Source organism: Bemisia tabaci, chromosome 2 (assembly GCF_918797505.1).
Source record: "Bemisia tabaci chromosome 2, PGI_BMITA_v3".
In the NCBI taxonomy this organism is placed as follows: domain Eukaryota; kingdom Metazoa; phylum Arthropoda; class Insecta; order Hemiptera; family Aleyrodidae; genus Bemisia; species Bemisia tabaci.
Window position 1 is genome coordinate 12,762,269 of NC_092794.1, and position 12,337 is coordinate 12,774,605.

Sequence of the window (12,337 nt, forward strand, 5' to 3'; positions counted from 1 at the left end):
TGAGTTTATGGGAGTGGTTGGACAAAATTTGGGCACTTTAAAAGCTTTTAAAACCGTTAAATCAAGACTTGGATGTTTTCAAAATGATTCTATCGGTTTTCTCGTGAAATTTTCATCTAGGAATACCCTTCAAAATTTAAAATGTGACGAATTAAACAACAAAATTTGCAGTTTTGGTCAAAAATGTCATGTCCGACCTCTGCAATTGACTCAATCTACTGATCGCCTTGTGCATGAGCTTTCGTTTTTCTGAAATATGCCTTTCTAAAGAAAATTCAGCTGATTCAAAGGTTATAAAAACATAATAAACATCACAGATTACAGATACGAGTATGATCTCATGTTAAATGATTTCTAATAAGCAAGAGTAAAGATATATCAACACCTATTTGATATAACTCTGTAATGTGTTAATGTGCCTCTCAGTGCCAGATAAAGGGTGTGGCCACATGGACCGCGGCATTTAGGGGGCGGCAAATGTTGTAACTTTTTCAAATGTAGGTATCATGAAAAAATCTGATTCAGAGGAAAAATTACAAACGAGAAAAGGCGAAAAAATCTCTCATTTCCTAAAAGTTCAAGTAAAGTAATTTCTAATTTGTTCGACTTTCGGTGATACAAGAGACAGCGCCTTTCATTAGTCTAGTTGAGAGAGAAACCAAACACGTAATTTGGCCTGGAGCAGCGCGGCGCAGAGAGCAATGATGACGCGGACTTGAGATGGAAAGGAGAAGCCCTCGGCGCGCCGGTAGGCATAAAACACATATTAGCGCCTACAAGACTCCATGAATACTTCACGCATTGCGTTCAACGTGGTGCGGTCAGTAGTGGTTGGCGTGAAACTCATAGTGCCCACAAGACTGCATGGATACTTCACGCATTGCGTCAAACGTAGTGCGGTCAGCAGCGGTCGGCGCGAAACGCATAACGCCTACAAGACTGTAGGGATACTTCAGGCATTGCGCCAAAGACAGTGCGGTTGGCGCTGTAGCGGAAATCAACATCATTAAACCACATTCATGTTTATTTTTTCGCATTTTTCTACGCTCAGAGGAAAGAAAAATGTTCCACACGTGTAGAGCTTAATATTTTCCAATGTTTTAACAATTTTACCAAACACAAGTCGGTTGGTTATTTTAGAAAATTTGCATTGATCATACTTCTCACAGTTTTAAGTATGAATATAAGCAGGTTATTCTCCTGCCCTCATTTATTGGGTGATTGGGTTTTAGCTCACCATATTTTTGAATCCAAAGTAGTTGTGAATGAATAGTAAGTTCCTCCACCAAGTATCTTTGCAAATCGTGGCGTGGTGACTGACAACTTGATTCCACTGCGGTCCGGAGGCAACGAAAGGAAAGACAAAGGTGCAGAAAAGAATCAGAGCACCCAGAGTTGGTACGAGCCTGTAAAACATAATAACATTTAGTGAATGATCCATACACGTTTAACCCTTAAATGCCTCAAACTTCTTCTACTTGCATAGTCCTAAGTCAGATCAAACTGACTCATATTTGTAAATCGATTTTGATATAGTTTTTGGAGTGTTACCCCAGGGTTCTTCCTAAGTTTTTGAGGGTAAGAAATGTTATTTTTTTGTTAAACTGTTCAATTTTTCGGTAACGTGCTGGCTTTTTCTCACCCCCTCCACACCTCTACATATATGCAACTCCCCCACAAGATACAGTCGGGCCAATTTGACCCGGCTTTGGGATTTCTAGGGGCAGTCGTCAAAAAAAATGTCTCTAACACGACAAAAATCTCGTCAAAATACCAATCTTTAGACGTGCGCTCTTCAGGGCATTATTTTCAATTTGACGTAATATTTCTTTTTTTAGGATATGTTTGTTACTAAAGCTGGTATGTACCCTCCCTATAATACCCTATACCCTAGAAGAGATAGTCGCAAGTCGAGATAGCTTATTCAATCGCAAAGCACCCTGAAATGAATTTTGTGACCGTCTTGATTCAGGTTCACTTTGCTTTTCCGATGAGCGGGAATTTTGAAAAAACAATTATAAAAAACGTTCCGTATCATCTATGAATTCAATTTACAAGATCTTCAATGTTTGACAGTCTTCGATGTCAAAATTTACCTATCTGGTGGTTCCACCAGACCAACATCGATGAACTGAATAAATGGTATGAAAATAAAATATTTGAACAAGGCGATGAAAATCACCGTGACACCATTTAAGATTGAAGGGATTTGATTGTGAAAAACACAAAGCCGAGGTGTTATGAAGATGCTTTTATTAATTCAAAGTAAAGCTTCAAAAAGCTTCAGCTCTGAATTAATAAAAGCATCTTTATAACACCTCGGCTTTGTGTTTTTCACAATCAAATCCCTTCAATCAAAATGAAATGTATTGAACTCAATTTCTCTGCATGGCCGGATCAAGGAGGTGGCCACGTGGGCCGCTTCCCATGGCGGCAAAATGTAGGGGACGGCAAATTCTGCAATCTTTTTGAAAGTAGGTATTAAAAAAAAAGAAGAAAAAATCGGATTCAGAAAATAAATTACGAGCGAGAAAATGCGACAACATCTCTCATTTCCTGAGAGTAAAAGTATACTAAACATCTAATGTTGTCGTCTTTCGGTGATACCAAAGACAACACCTTTAATTAGTCGAGTTAAGAGAGCAACCAAACAAGCAATTCGACCGTGAGCGGAGCGGCGCAGAGAGCAATGATGACGAGGACTGAGATGAAAAGGAGAAGCCTTCGGCGCGGCGCTCGGCGTGAAACGCATGGCGCCTATAAGACTTCATGAATACTTCACGCATTGCGCCAAACACAGGGCGGTCGGCGTGGCGCAGTGGCAGGAGTTAAAATTATTAAACCACATTTATGTTTGTTCTTTCATAATTTTTTCGTTCGTTTGTTATGAATGGAAGGCCTTGTCCAAACAGAGGTGGGTTTACGGAACTTAACTTTCGCGTATAAAGTTCTGTGAACTTTCGTTAGTGTTGACAAGGCTTTCACAAAAATTGTGCCCAACACGAGTGAACACGTCTCATACACCCCTCCTCTACCGGCACGTTCACTTAACGAATTAGAGGGGGGCGGAAAATTACAAGGGCCCATGCGCGGCAAGTAGGTAAATCCGGCCCTGTTTCTCTGTATAGGTCTGCAAGAAATACCTCAAATCCTCTGAGCTGTTAGCTACGTTTGTAAGTACATTGGACTATCAGACACGGAATTCCCTCATACATACATACATATAAGTCGCTTTATAGCACTCCCTCGCGCTCTACGACTCCTAACCTCCACTGCTCTCTTTCAAACCACAAATCTTGGGGGATTGAGCACCTTAACATTTCTTCTTCAATCCTTTCCCTCCAACCTTTCATTGGGCGCCCTCTGCGTCTTCTCCAGGAGGAACCCAGTCAAGGACCTTCTTCGGCAACCTGTCTCCTGCCATTCTCTGGACATGACCATACCAAATGAGTTGTTTTGTCATAATGTCATGCACGATGGTCTGCTTGGCATCCATGATATCCCGTACCGTCTCACTACCCTCATATTCCCTCATACTTCCTATATAAAATATCGTGCACCCTTTTATGTAAATAAAGAAAAAAGTTATCAGGTGAACTTTCAATTCGTTGCGATGAAATTCGCCCCCCCCCGCCCCACCCTACCTTAACTCTTTTAATTGAACTATCATTTATATTTAAATTTTCGGATGGGAAAAACAAGGACGAGTAGGTAAACTTACCGAAGTAGCCTAGATGATATTTCTTTTGGTACGCTGATGCTCTTGTTTTTCTCAAACTGTTTGAAGAATACATACGATGTAAGCAAACCACTTAACATGATAAAAGGGTCAGTGTACAGACTAGCAGCACGGATGATGGCAGTCCATGGTTTTCCAATCAACTAGAAAAATAAAAATTAAAATCCAACGTCTTAAAGCTTGAATTACTATAGTTGTCAATTAACGCTAAATTCATAACATGTTTTTTCTTTCAATCACGAGGAAGTTTCAGAGGACGAAACTTTTTCACATCTAAGCCACTCAAAAAATGTCAAAGAAGTTTAGAGTCAACATTTTTGATCATTTTTTAATCGATGGTGTGGATCCGAAGCAAGAACTTGGTGAAAGGTTCATTCAAATCCTCAAAAGAGAAATTTTAATTTGACTCCATTGATTTAATGAATCGGTCAAAAAAGTTTCAAAATTCCTTTCACATATTTTCTTTTTATACAGGAGAATAATTATCCTCTTAATATGATTCGGGCAGCATGTAAAAAATGGAATTAATCGACGGTTTGAGAAAACTTGAGTTGAGAGGCTTGAAGGACAAGGTGCATATTTGCAGTTTTTGCTATTTTCTATTCGTAAGTTTCAAAATTTCATGGAGCCTTATGGTGGAGAGCAATTCCGAACTTACTTTCCAATGCTTAAAAATTGGATTTTAGTTTTGAATACCTCACAGAATATATTTTGAGACTAGTTTTAGTTCTCTTTTTTTAAACTAGAGGTACGTATGAGCAAGTGTTTAAAGTACCTCTGACATAGCTGTTCTATTGACGTAGGGGTTGTAAAACATGGCCATAGATTTATGACAGAGAATCAACATCAAAGCATTGAGAGCTCGAATCCCGTGAACGCTTGAGATATCATCTGCAGAGACCGATGTGCTGAATAATTTATTAAAGTTCTTTTTCAGAGAAAATGAGATAAAATATTCAGCAGCAGTACCTGAAAATTTAAACAACATGTTATTCCAAAAAATTCTTTCCATCCTTTGGGAAGGGGACGGGGTGTCTCATAATGTATTCAATTTTTCTGGTCTCAGTGACCTGAAAAGTATTGTAATAAAAACCTGCAAAATGTGTCTTAGTTTAAACTCTAACAAGATAAAGCAGTTTTAACGAAAAATAAGAAACCGTTTTATTCCGATTTTTTAAGTAAAAAATAATTGAATATATCATAATTTTTCATATTTTGGTCAGTATGTTGATATGAATATTAAAAATAGAATAATAAAGGCAGCTACAAGCGTCTTGAAGATTTTTTTTCCATTTTCTTTTATATATATTTATGGTGACATGATAAAACATTTATTAAAAATGTTTTGCTAGTTCATATTCCGATCATATTTGAAATCATTCGCCTAACTGCATGTGCTGCTTCACTCTGGTGGCCAACTTTCGGATCAAAGAAGTATATGAGTTCAGCGATTGCCAGTAGAGAGCAGGACGGGGTTGTAGGTCAACTATTTGAGCGCGCTTTTTAAAAACTCGCGTAGGTTGCTTGGTTAATTGTTTTTATGGGTACATGTATTCAGTCTGGTTGCATATCAACGGTGCAACATCCAAACCACGTATCTCGTTTGCAGCGTCTATATTCTTCATATTTTTGGAGGAGAGCAAATCAACAGCATTCCTTAAAGTTTTTACACAAGTTTTCTCATATTGGTCTTGAAGCGAAAAAAAATATACGACTAAGATGAATCTAAAAACGGTTTGCAGGGGGTGAGTCTATGGTACGTGCGGACTTAAAATCAAAATCTTTGCCGATCCTAATTCCGCGATATCGCAATTTGGAATTCTCATAGTACATGCAAGTTTTCTACTGATTTTGATCACTTTTCATTTATTTGTCCATTGAATCGATGTTGATCGGTTCACGTTTTTATTTTTCGTTTGATTCATGTCGAGCGAATACAAACCCTCTCGTTCCATGCAGGCTACCTATCATACTCTTTTTTTTAACAGAAGAATGCGCCTTCTGCTACGTCTGCAGCAATTGTTCTCATAAATATGTTGAGCGTGCTGATTTCAGCGCATTACATACTCGACTCTCTGAAGGCGTTTTATGTGCGGAAGCAGTTCGCCTTCAGCTGCGTCCGCAGCAATTGTTGTTACGAATATGTTGTGCGTGCTGATTTTAGTTCATTACATACTCGACTTTCTGAAGGCGTTATATGTGCGCAAGTAGCGCAATCTATTATAGTACGAACGAAGTAGGGATTGAGCGATTCATTCAATCTCACTTCTGTTGTTCTCCAACAGGGTGCTCTACTTGCGCACATAAAACGCCTTCAGAGAGTTAAGTATGTAATGAACCAAAATCAGCACGCACAACTTATTCGTAACAACAATTGCTGCGGACGCAGCTGAAGGCGAACTGATTCCGCACATAAAACGCCTTCAGAGAGTCGAGTATGTAATGAACTAAAATCAGCACGCACAACATATTCGTAACAACAATTGCTGCGGACGCAGCTGAAGGCGAACTGATTCCGCAAATAAAACGCCTTCAGAGAGTCGAGTATTTAATACGCTGAAATCAGCACGCTCAACATATTCGTGAGAAAAATTGCTGCAGACGCTGCAGAAGGCGAATTTTTCAGTTAAAAAAGAGTATGATAGGTAGCCTGCATGGAACAAGAGGGTGTGTATTCGATCGACAAGAATCGAACGAAAATTAAAAACGCGAACCGATCAACACCGATTCAATGGACAAATAAATGAAAAAGGATCAAAATCAGTAGAAAACTTGCATGTACTATGAGAATTCCAAACTGCGATATCTCTGAATTAGGATCCGCCAAAATTTTGATTTTTCTCGATTTTAAGTCCACACGTACCACAGACTCACCCCCTGTGAACTGTTTTTGGATTCATTTTTTTTTCTTTTTTTTTTTTTCTTCAAGACCACTGTGACCTCTGAGTGCGAGAAAAAATCATGGCAGTTTGTAAGAATCTCATTTTTATGGTGATCTATTTAAAATTAAAGTATGGCAGGAAGTCTCTAACGTCGCAATCCGAGATACGTGGTTCGGAAGTTACACCATTGATATGTGCAGTTAAGAATAATAAAAATAATTCATTTTTTCCTTTGAGTTGTACAAAAGAGGACGAAGTCAAAAAATTTTACATATAAGTATACCGAATTTTTTTAATCTAGACATTCTTGTTGGTTATATATACATTCTTCTTCCGAGAAAGTTCCGTGGTACGGCGTGAATATGTGAATGATGTTGGAAACTTGTTACGTCGATTAAGGTGAACCTTTGAAATCTTACCCTATCCTACCTCTTTAGAGAGGATGGAAAAGAAAAACAAAAAATATGAATGTATGTTTAAGAATCTTACTTTTTTGGAAACTGGGAGGTGTCATGTGCTCAAACAACGCTGCTAACATGCACATACCGATGTAAGCAAGGAAAAGGCCACTGTAAAGAAAAATTACACATCACAAATATGTTTGAAAATTCTAATTTTAAAATCATTATTTCGTGCACTTGATCTCGTTGAAAATAGCGAGGGATTATTTTGTCTTTTGACTTCCTCTTTTCACTCAGATGCGGTTCTAGAGTGATTTCAAAGTATTTCATAATCATTTCATCGCATTCAAGCATTTCATTGAATGTATGAAACATAAAGTAGAATTCCTAAAATCTATTGCAGTATCGAGATGATCTTGCCTTGAAGCTTTTTGACAATTGTCTTGAAGTTGAAAAATTATACTTGGTTGAAGGTAGTAGATTTCCTGCAGATCATATGAGCTGCATTCAGCAGTAAGGGACTCTACTATTTCTGACTCATTTTAGGGAAAAGCTGCGGTTATTTGTTTCTATGTTCAGATAGATGCTTGAGATATTGCGCCAGTTATTGTAGTTCTTAATTGCAAAATTCAGTCCATTAATAACCAGGAGTCTAGTGAACTATCACATTCTTTCTAATCCGCGCAGTATTATCAGTGGCGATTCCAGCAAGTTTGCAACACTTTAAATACTAAATTCAAATTCACTTAATACATCGATTCTAGTTGAGACGGGCTGCATCACCTAATCGATTGTTTAGCGTACATTTAAATAGAGAAAAATAGTGTTTCCGACTTACAGGTATCGCCACTCAGTGGACCGAGTCGATTAGAGAGGTCAAACATGAAATTTATTACAAAAACTGCAATTTCGATTTTTAATTCGTCACATTTTAAATTTGAAGGGATGTTTTCAGAGGGAACTCTTACGAGGAAACTCAATGAAACCACTTTTAGAACCTCAAAGTTTTGTATACACGGAGTAATAAGCTTTTAAAGTTTCTAAATTTTGTCCGACCTTTCCAATTGACTCGATCCACTGTGCGCCACTGCAAGTTACGGACTTAAAATGATCCAGTGCTCCCGGAATAAATTCCAAATTTCAATCTTTTTACGGAATCTTCGGAATTTCTCGGAATTGTCATGGAATTTCGGGATTTTTCGTCAGTTCAACCGATTTTTTTTTTCTACTTTGAAGATCTTCGAAACTAAATCCGAGCGTATTTGTGATTTTTTCCCCCGGAACTTTTGAAAAAAATCAGAATTTTTCTCGGAACTTTCAGAAATCGGAATTAATTCCGGGAATCACGGATCTTTGGTAAAATAAAATGACAGCATTGAAATGATCACCACTGGCGCTATTGAATCACCCTGTAAAGCGATAAACGTGATATCCTCAGACCTTCATTCTCAGTTGTTAAATGCAAACAAGTTGAGCCGAAAAGAGCCAATCGCCCGCTTAAAATGATTTCAAGTCCGAGATCACTTAAGCAGCGAGGATGTGCGTTGGGATTATTCATGAACGAAAACCATGACATGGTGACGGATGATTCGGAGATGCGCTCACCCGACGACGAAGAAGGAGGTGGGGAGATGGTTGATTCGCTGGCGGGTCGTGCACATCTCGGGGTCCACTTTGACCCTGTATTTGACTCCCGTGTCGCTCAGGTATGTGTCGAGAATCCGCCAAATTTCGTCCTGGATGTCTTGAGCCGAGCAGGAGGCCGGCGCGCAGACTCCCCAGTTGATCGAGGAGGACCTTGGTACCCTGTGACCTGGCTGCATCACAAACGGTATCAAAATATTATTACCATCAGGTTCTGCCATTTTCGGAAGAGTTTTGCCGAAAAGCTCAACTCGAAGCAATTTTGTGTACACGGAGGAAAGAAAAAACTTCGATGAGGCCTTGTTTCCATCGGTGCAGCCCACAAAGCAGCCCCAACAAATCAGCGCAGGGAAGGCAGTGCTTCCCCAGCGCGTTTGCATGAAATTTTCGCAATTGTACGAGCATTGCAACGCGAGATTGTTCCAATTTCAACAAGTGCATTCTCTTGGAAAGAAACAAAAGATTGAGATTTAAAGATTTAGATAAAATATAAATATTTTGTCTCTTCCCAAAATGAATAAAGTTGTTGAAATTGGAACAATCTCGCGTTGCAATTCCCTTACACTTAGGAGAATTTCATGCAAACGCGCTGGGGGAGGAAGCACTGCCTCCCCTGGAAAAAGTTCAAAAGTAATTATTTTTTCACAAAATTAATTCACCATCCATCGGGAAAACTTGAATAGATAGACAGAGATAACTTTACAATTATCTGGCAGGGTTTAGTATTGTTTTTTGCGGGACAAGATCTGTGTAATACAAGACACGAATCCTTGAAATTCCTGCATGTGATTCGGATGGTTTGTGGCTCACCTTAAAAATTGAAAACGAAATGGCAATGTGAGTAACCCCAATACCTTCTCAGGTCAATTGAGGACTTTTTCAGTAAAAGGACGCATGAGGTTTGGAATGCAGCTATAAGATTGCAAAATTTTCAATAGCATCCTCAGCAAATGAAATTCATTTACAGTTGATCACCTATACTTCTACGCAAAAGTGAGGCAAAATTCGAAGCCGGTTCATTGAAAACTTTATGACAGAGCATTCGGAAGGGTTACTTCTAATCAAAGATCTACGTTGCACAATCTTTGAAGTATTGGGAGTCTCATACGCCCTTTTACCGAAGCCATCCTCAATTGCGGAGCTTGAATGACAACAAGGATAAGTGCAGTTGAATAATTAATGGTTTCAACTAAAACTAGTCGCAAAACATATTCTGAGAAAAATTCATCACTAAAAATAAAATTTTTAAGCATCAAAAAGGGAGCCTGAACTTTCTTTCCGCCATGAGGCTCCGCATGTAATTTTAAAACTTCAATGAGGTATATCTTGAATAGCAAATCCTGCACTTTTCCAACTTGTCTCCAAGCCCTTAATTATCTAAATTTTCACCCAGGAAATACCACGTGCCTTTATTTCCTTGCGGCATAAAACACGATTATGTAGTTGTTATGAGTTTTGAATGAAGTCTAGAGGCGATACTCACATCATCGATATCGCTTTTGAAGAAAGAGTGCGAGTGGAGAAGGGAGTGGAGTTTATTGAGCTTGGGGTCATCTTTGTGCGCGAGTTTGATCTCGAGGTAGCTCAAACAGTACTGTCCGGCCACCGCGCCGTCCGGTGATTCAACTTTGAGGCACTCGTCGAAGTCGCCGTATTGGTTCACGTTCCCCGAGAGCATCCCCGAGGGAAGTTTCGCAGACGCATCGTACACTGAAATCAAATGATATCATTTAAATCGGCACTTTTAGCCCGATATTTTTTACATAAAGAGAATGAAACAATTGGTCTGATGGAAACTCTCACGGAAGAGATGGATTGCTCATTTAACAATTAAATTGTTAAAAATATTTCCGACATGTTTCAGATGTACATTTTACAATAGTGAAGACCTAAATTAACCACGGGTATGGTTAAATTAGGATTTTTTTCACTTCAACCTCTGATCACCAAACCAGTGGTCAGACTCTGACCAACGGTTAATCTGCTAATCAGCCTAACTACTGGTTTGCGAGAGAGAACAAAGCCTGACCGGGACTTGACCTGAGGAAAACCGGGAGTCTTACACACCTACCTCTGGTCAAGCTCTGATCAGCTCAAACCACCACTTTATCAAGCACCTTACCAGAGGTCCTACAATCGGCCCTTAGACCCTAAGAGCTCCTTATTCCGACATGCCCATACTATCCTATGTATGTAGGTGCTCTACATCTCTGACGAGCCCTTCGGAGTGTATTTTTGGCGCGTAAAAGCTCGTCACGTTTGGGCGGAAGCTGCACGAAGCGAGTGATTCACGCGAGCCGAAATGGATGATCGTTCCCATTTCGCAGCGGTCGCGTGTTCCCAGCCGACAAGCGATTGTTTACGTGCGCGCGCCACGGCGCGGCGTCTTCACTGTTTTAATGTCACCGATGCCATGGTGACTGATCGCTTAACTCTTCTTCCTCCGTTGCGTTGCCATTCCCGGCATGGTCCGAGCATGGGCCTTAAGACCCGGCGAAGCGCCACCGTACTGTGACCGAGTCAATAAGGGAGGTTGGACATGAAATTTTTGACTAAAACTGTAAATTTTAATGTTTATTTCGTCACGTTTCACATATTAAAGGGTGCTTCAAGCAGAAAGCAGAAAAAGGATCAGACGATGGGAAAGAAAAGGAATAAGAAGCAAGAAGGGGAGGAATAGGGAGAAGCAGAGGAGGACGTTCTTACTCTTCGTCTTTTCTTTCTACTCCTCTTCTCCTTCTTTGTATTTTTCTTCTTCCTCCGTCTTTCTATTTTTCTTCTTCCTCCTTCTCTCCTTTGGATTTAAGACCTTTTCCCGGAGGCTATTAAGTAAGGGCTCGGATAATGTCAAGACGTACCTACAGTGGATCGAGTCAACAAGGGAGGTTGGACATGAAATTTTTGACTAAAACTGTACATTTTTATGTTTGTTTCGTCACGTTTTACATTTCCAGGGGTGATCTAAGCAGAAAATTTTATGAGAAAACCAATGAAACACTTTAAGAACTTCAAAGTTTTGTATAAACGGAGTTATAAGCATTTAAAGTTTCCACATTTTGTCTGACATCTCTTATTGACTCGATCCATTGTGCGCCGCGTCAAAAGCGATGATGCGGCGCGTGGCGCCGATCTTTCCCTCATAAACGTTCTCGGCACGTTTTGCTCGATCAGCTGCCTGAGACGCGCATTCGATTGCCATGAAACCACGCATGCGCGAGAGCTTTCCACCTACTGATGAGGTTCGCGGATGGACGTATTTCTGCTGAACAGAACTAGGAGACAGATGGGAAAGAAGGGGTGTGCTCGTTACTCGCGGATCGTAAGAACGAATGGAAATTATAAAACGACAGTGACGTCAGCGGCGATGACGGGAGCGACAACACCCTGAAACGTGCTTCAACTCATGAGCCCTGTCCACAACGCTCTTTTACCACGCCCATGGGTCATGAGTGCCGCATACAGTTGGCGTTTAGTTCCGTTTGATAGAATGTAAAATCCCGCTTTTACATTTCCCCAAAGGAAATCACGCCTACTTTTACATTGTTTTCGCAGCTTTCAGAGCACACCCCATCTTTCCCACTCGTTTATCTCTATGTAGTTGCGTTTAGCAGAAATACGTCCAAATACAAGTGTTCAAGTTGCAGAAGGAAGAGAAGGATAGAGAGGAAAGG

General features: G+C 39.9%; 1 protein-coding gene across 1 annotated transcript in view; it reads right to left on the reverse strand.

Annotated features, from left to right (window-relative positions):
* Positions 1–12,337, reverse strand: part of LOC109033734 (nose resistant to fluoxetine protein 6) — a 62,900-nt gene that overhangs the window by 8,888 nt on the left and 41,675 nt on the right. Inside the window, exons 3-8 of the mRNA XM_019046488.2 lie at positions 10,150–10,376; positions 8,628–8,839; positions 7,111–7,190; positions 4,515–4,708; positions 3,722–3,882; positions 1,238–1,406 (exon numbers count right to left, since the gene is read on the reverse strand). Coding sequence (XP_018902033.2) covers positions 1,238–1,406; positions 3,722–3,882; positions 4,515–4,708; positions 7,111–7,190; positions 8,628–8,839; positions 10,150–10,376 — 1,043 coding nt within the window. The remainder of the gene's footprint in view (positions 1–1,237; positions 1,407–3,721; positions 3,883–4,514; positions 4,709–7,110; positions 7,191–8,627; positions 8,840–10,149; positions 10,377–12,337) is intronic.